Raw genomic sequence first — 4276 nt, 5'->3', positions numbered from 1 at the left:
ACCCTTAAGAAATCATCTTCCATGAGACCTTGCTTGAAACCTTTGCCCTCAGCGGCTGAGCTATTACCTTTTCGGGGGGGCTGAGCGCTAATGGCTTGTTTATGAGGCTGGCCTCAGTAAACCACGGAATCTTGTCAAATCTTGGAACAGAAACCTGGAAGGAAATGGAAAGAGATCATTTTGCAGGGTTTATTGCACTTGGCTATTTCCATCATTAGGATGATCAAAGTAAGCTAATAGCAGCTACACAGCAGTCAACACTTTACAAAGCATTTTTATGTTTCATATTTGACCCTGTTGACTCTCCCATTAAGTAGCCAAGAGGAAATAGTGTTATCTCCATTTTACAGATGAAGAAATCAAAGCTTAGACAGTGTGATTTGCTGGGTCACACAGCTAGTGAGTGGATTTAGGTTTTCTGACTTTTGTGTCCACTACATCTTGTATTCTACTATATCCCTTTGCTTCTTCATTACTCCCATCTGTTCATGCATCTGCTTGTATTTCCATGACCTCAGCTGAACATTAGTACCTATTCAAAGTGTCTGGCTGTTTTCAGTCATGCGGCCCTCCACCCTCATCCCTTCTAGGAGGCAGAGGAAAGAACTGCACTTTGAAGCTCTAGACAATTGGATATTAATCTTGGTTAATCCACTTCCCAACTGTATGGCCTTGGAAAAATCACCACCTCTCTGAGCTTCAGTTTTGTCTTCCATGAGAGGAGGACGATATCATCACTTTACAGGTCAATGCACAAGACAGAAACCTTCATGAGGGGAGGGATTTTTGTCTGTTCTGTTCACTGCTGTTACCACTAGTACCTAAAACAGTGCTTGATACCTGTAGATATTTAGTGAATATGTGTCCAGTGGATGCACGGATGCATGGGAAGTCGCCAGCTGAGGGCCTGAGTTCATAATAGGAGCTCCATCAAAGTAGCCGTTATAATCTCTCTTCTCTCAGCCCAGTCTCTCTCCCTTGCCCTTCGGACGCTACGTCCCAGTCTCCCCGTTGAGCATCCGCTTTCCTGGCTCAGAGAGTTCTTTCCGGGATAGGAGCCGGAAGTTCCTCTGAGCGGCCAGGAGGGAGCAGCAGCGGCCGCGAAGGCCGAGGAAGGGCGCTCTAACCGCGGAGGTTGTGGCAGTCCCGGAAGTGGTCGGCCGCCGACACGACCCCGGCGCCCCGGATGGGGAAGGAGGCGGGCGGCCGCTCTCCCGCTGCCGCGCACCCCTACGAACTCGCGGGCAGGTGGGTTCCGAGTGGGAGTCAGTGTGTCCGGGCCTCCTCCGCCATCCCCCGCAGGCCCGAGGCCGGGTGAGGGGCGGCGGCGGGCGGGGGAGGCCCGGGAGGGGGAGTAGGGCGCGGGGACGCCCTACCCTGCCCCACCCCCGCCCCCTCCCCCGCCTTGCAGGCGGGCGTTGCCCTTTTCGGCGCCTCTGACACTCCAGCCCCCGCGGCGGCCGTGAGATCCCCGGGCTTGGTTCCCTGCTGCAGTGAGGGGGGCTCTCAGGGTGTCTGGCTTGTGATGCAAAACCTATCGTGCTCTCTGTGGAAGAAATTAGGTCGGGCAATAAGAATTTTCCTCGCAGACTTGCTGGGTGAACTTGGTATTTCTGACTCATAGTTTTCCCAGTGTGAAAAGGGTATCATTATCTTTGATCCTCCCGAGTTTCGGCGTTAATAAGTAGGATGATAGCTCTTTAAAGGATGTTAAGCTCAGTTAACGGATTAAGAATCTTGAGTCCTTGGTTTTGGTTAAATAAACCATAAAGCTCATATCTTTCTGTATTGTGAGGTTTACTTTTGTCTTTAGACCGGTAACTTGTTTTTATTTTAAGTAACAGATGCCTTTGAGAGCCCAATAAAAGCTAGGAACCTAATCCTAGAAATTTGCATAAATTACAACTACAAGTATGCATTGACAGGGTTTTTGAACGGTCTGAAGCCCATCTATAGAACTCAAGGATGTGTGAACTCCTGAGTTAAGAACTGGTTTAGAGGCACAGGCTTTGGGGCAGAATTTTCATTGAAATCTGGATCCACTATTTACCACTGTTAACTTGGGCTAAAGTTACCTAAGCACTTTTGAGTCTCAGCTTTTTTACTAGCTACAGTGAGGTTGATACTAATTTGCAAGGTTGTGGAGATTAACTGAAAGAAGCTACGTAACACTCTTAGCACATAGTGAGCACTCCATAAGTGATAGCTGACAAGGGATTATAATGTAAAATCTGAAATGAAATTTTAATATCCATAATTATAAGATGGCCACCGTGTGTATTCTGTTCAGACTGCTAATCAACTTCTAATAAAGCAATAAGTTGGTTTGATTTTAACTCAGTCCTACCCTTGACCTGTCACAACTTTCATAGATTCATAGTCTCTCTTTTTCTAGGAACTTAGCTGTATTGTCCTGCCTCAGAGAACAAACTCATCTACTGTAGGCCTAGCCTGGGTTGCTGCCTTTGAAAGCAAGGGAAAGTCGGTACAATATCACCCACAGCTCAGCATGGAATTTCCAGAGAGGTTTTATTTCAAAACTATAAAGATTGAGAACCACATGGACTTCTGCAAGGGAGATTGAACTGGCCTGAGTTTGAGCGAAAGGATAATGTGTGCCCAGCCTGTAACTAACACCAAAGAGGCCAGATGGCAGAAGGTCTTGTATGAGCGACAGCCTTTTCCTGATAACTACGTGGATCAGAGTTTCCTGGAAGAGCTCCGGAAGAACATCTATGCCCGGAAATACCAATATTGGGCTGTGGTATTTGAGTCCAGTGTGGTGATACAGCAGCTGTGCAGTGTCTGTGTTTTTGTGGTTATCTGGTGGTATATGGATGAGGGTCTTCTGGCTCCCCATTGGCTTTTTGGGACCGGCCTGGCTTCTTCACTGATTGGCTATGTTTTGTTTGATCTCATTGATGGAGGTGAAGGACGGAAGAAGAGTGGGCGGACCCGGTGGGCTGACTTGAAGAGTGCCCTAGTCTTCATAACTTTCACATATGGCTTTTCGCCGGTGCTGAAGACTCTGACAGAGTCCGTCAGCACTGACACCATCTATGCCATGTCAGTCTTCATGCTGTTAGGCCACCTCATCTTCTTTGACTATGGTGCCAATGGTGCCATTGTATCCAGCACACTGTCCTTGAACATGGCCATCTTTGCTTCTGTCTGCCTTGCCTCACGCCTGCCCCGGTCCCTACATGCCTTCGTCATGGTGACATTTGCCATCCAGATTTTTGCCCTATGGCCCATGTTACAGAAGAAACTGAAGGCATGTACTCCCCACAGCTATGTGGGAGTCACACTGCTTTTTGCAGTTTCAGCCTTGGGAGGCCTGCTGTCCATTAGTGCTGTGGGAGCCATACTCTTTGCCCTTCTGCTGGTTTCCATCTCATGTCTCTGCCCTTTCTACCTCATTCGCCTGCAGCTTTTTAAAGAAAACATTCATGGGCCTTGGGATGAGGCTGAAATCAAAGAAGACTTGTCAAGGTTCCTCAGTTGAGTTAGGGACCTCCGTTCCGTTACTGAGACAAGCTGACAGACCAGCCTTCCAACTAGTAGGAGATTTGAAGGCAGAGTTCCATTCTGGAAGTGGCATAATGATGTGGGTGGGAGATCAGAAATCAAAAGGAAAAAATTACCCATAGGCTTGGGCAGTGAAGGTGCTTCTCCTTTCTGTTACTTTGTTGATGAAAAAGCTTCCTGGGGCCCTCTTGAATTATTGCCTCTCATTATTATTCTCTGTAACAAATGAAATGATGTGGTTTCTATTTATTAAAAAAGTAACATCCATCAAATTGTCTTATGATTTTTTCTGTGAGCAGAAGGCAGATAGAAGGGACATGAAGAGAGAATAAGAGAATGTGTGTGCATATAAAGTCACTTTTACCTTTTTCAGTGAACTAAATGCAGGCTCTGTTATTATCTGCAGCTCAAATCCTAGAACCCTGGATGTGTCCAGTTTTGTGGCCTGAGATCACAGAATTGGTCACTTAACCTTGACTCACAGTTTCCACTTAGTTCTTAATGAAGCGTGGATGCAACTAGCTACAAGGGGCGTATGATGTGTCATAATACACTAGCAAAATGTTGGGGGACTTCAAAGAGGCTGGAGGTCAAATTAGCTGGAGTAATGAGGAAATACTTATTAGAGGAGATGGCACTTGAGCTTAGTCTTAGAGGTCAGGTGGGATTCAAGCAAGCAAAAGATGGTTTGGGGGCCAGGGTGGCAGAGACCTTTAGGAGCCAGGTCAACAATACGAGCAGCTGAAGC

General features: G+C 47.1%; 1 protein-coding gene across 1 annotated transcript; it reads left to right on the top strand.

The window, feature by feature from the left end:
* Positions 1–838: 838 nt before the first annotated feature.
* On the top strand, positions 839–3797 carry PIGC (phosphatidylinositol glycan anchor biosynthesis class C). The gene is made up of 4 exons (XM_065889598.1): positions 839–911; positions 964–967; positions 1041–1248; positions 2396–3797. The coding sequence occupies exon 4, from the start codon at positions 2612–2614 to the stop codon at positions 3503–3505; it is 894 nt and encodes a 297-aa protein (XP_065745670.1). The 5' UTR covers positions 839–911; positions 964–967; positions 1041–1248; positions 2396–2611; the 3' UTR covers positions 3506–3797.
* The last annotated feature ends 479 nt before the right edge of the window (positions 3798–4276 follow it).

This window comes from Phocoena phocoena, chromosome 1 (assembly GCF_963924675.1).
Source record: "Phocoena phocoena chromosome 1, mPhoPho1.1, whole genome shotgun sequence".
NCBI classification, from domain to species: Eukaryota; Metazoa; Chordata; class Mammalia; order Artiodactyla; family Phocoenidae; genus Phocoena; species Phocoena phocoena.
Note: the sequence above shows the minus strand (reverse complement) of the source record. Positions and strands in the feature narration are given on the sequence as shown.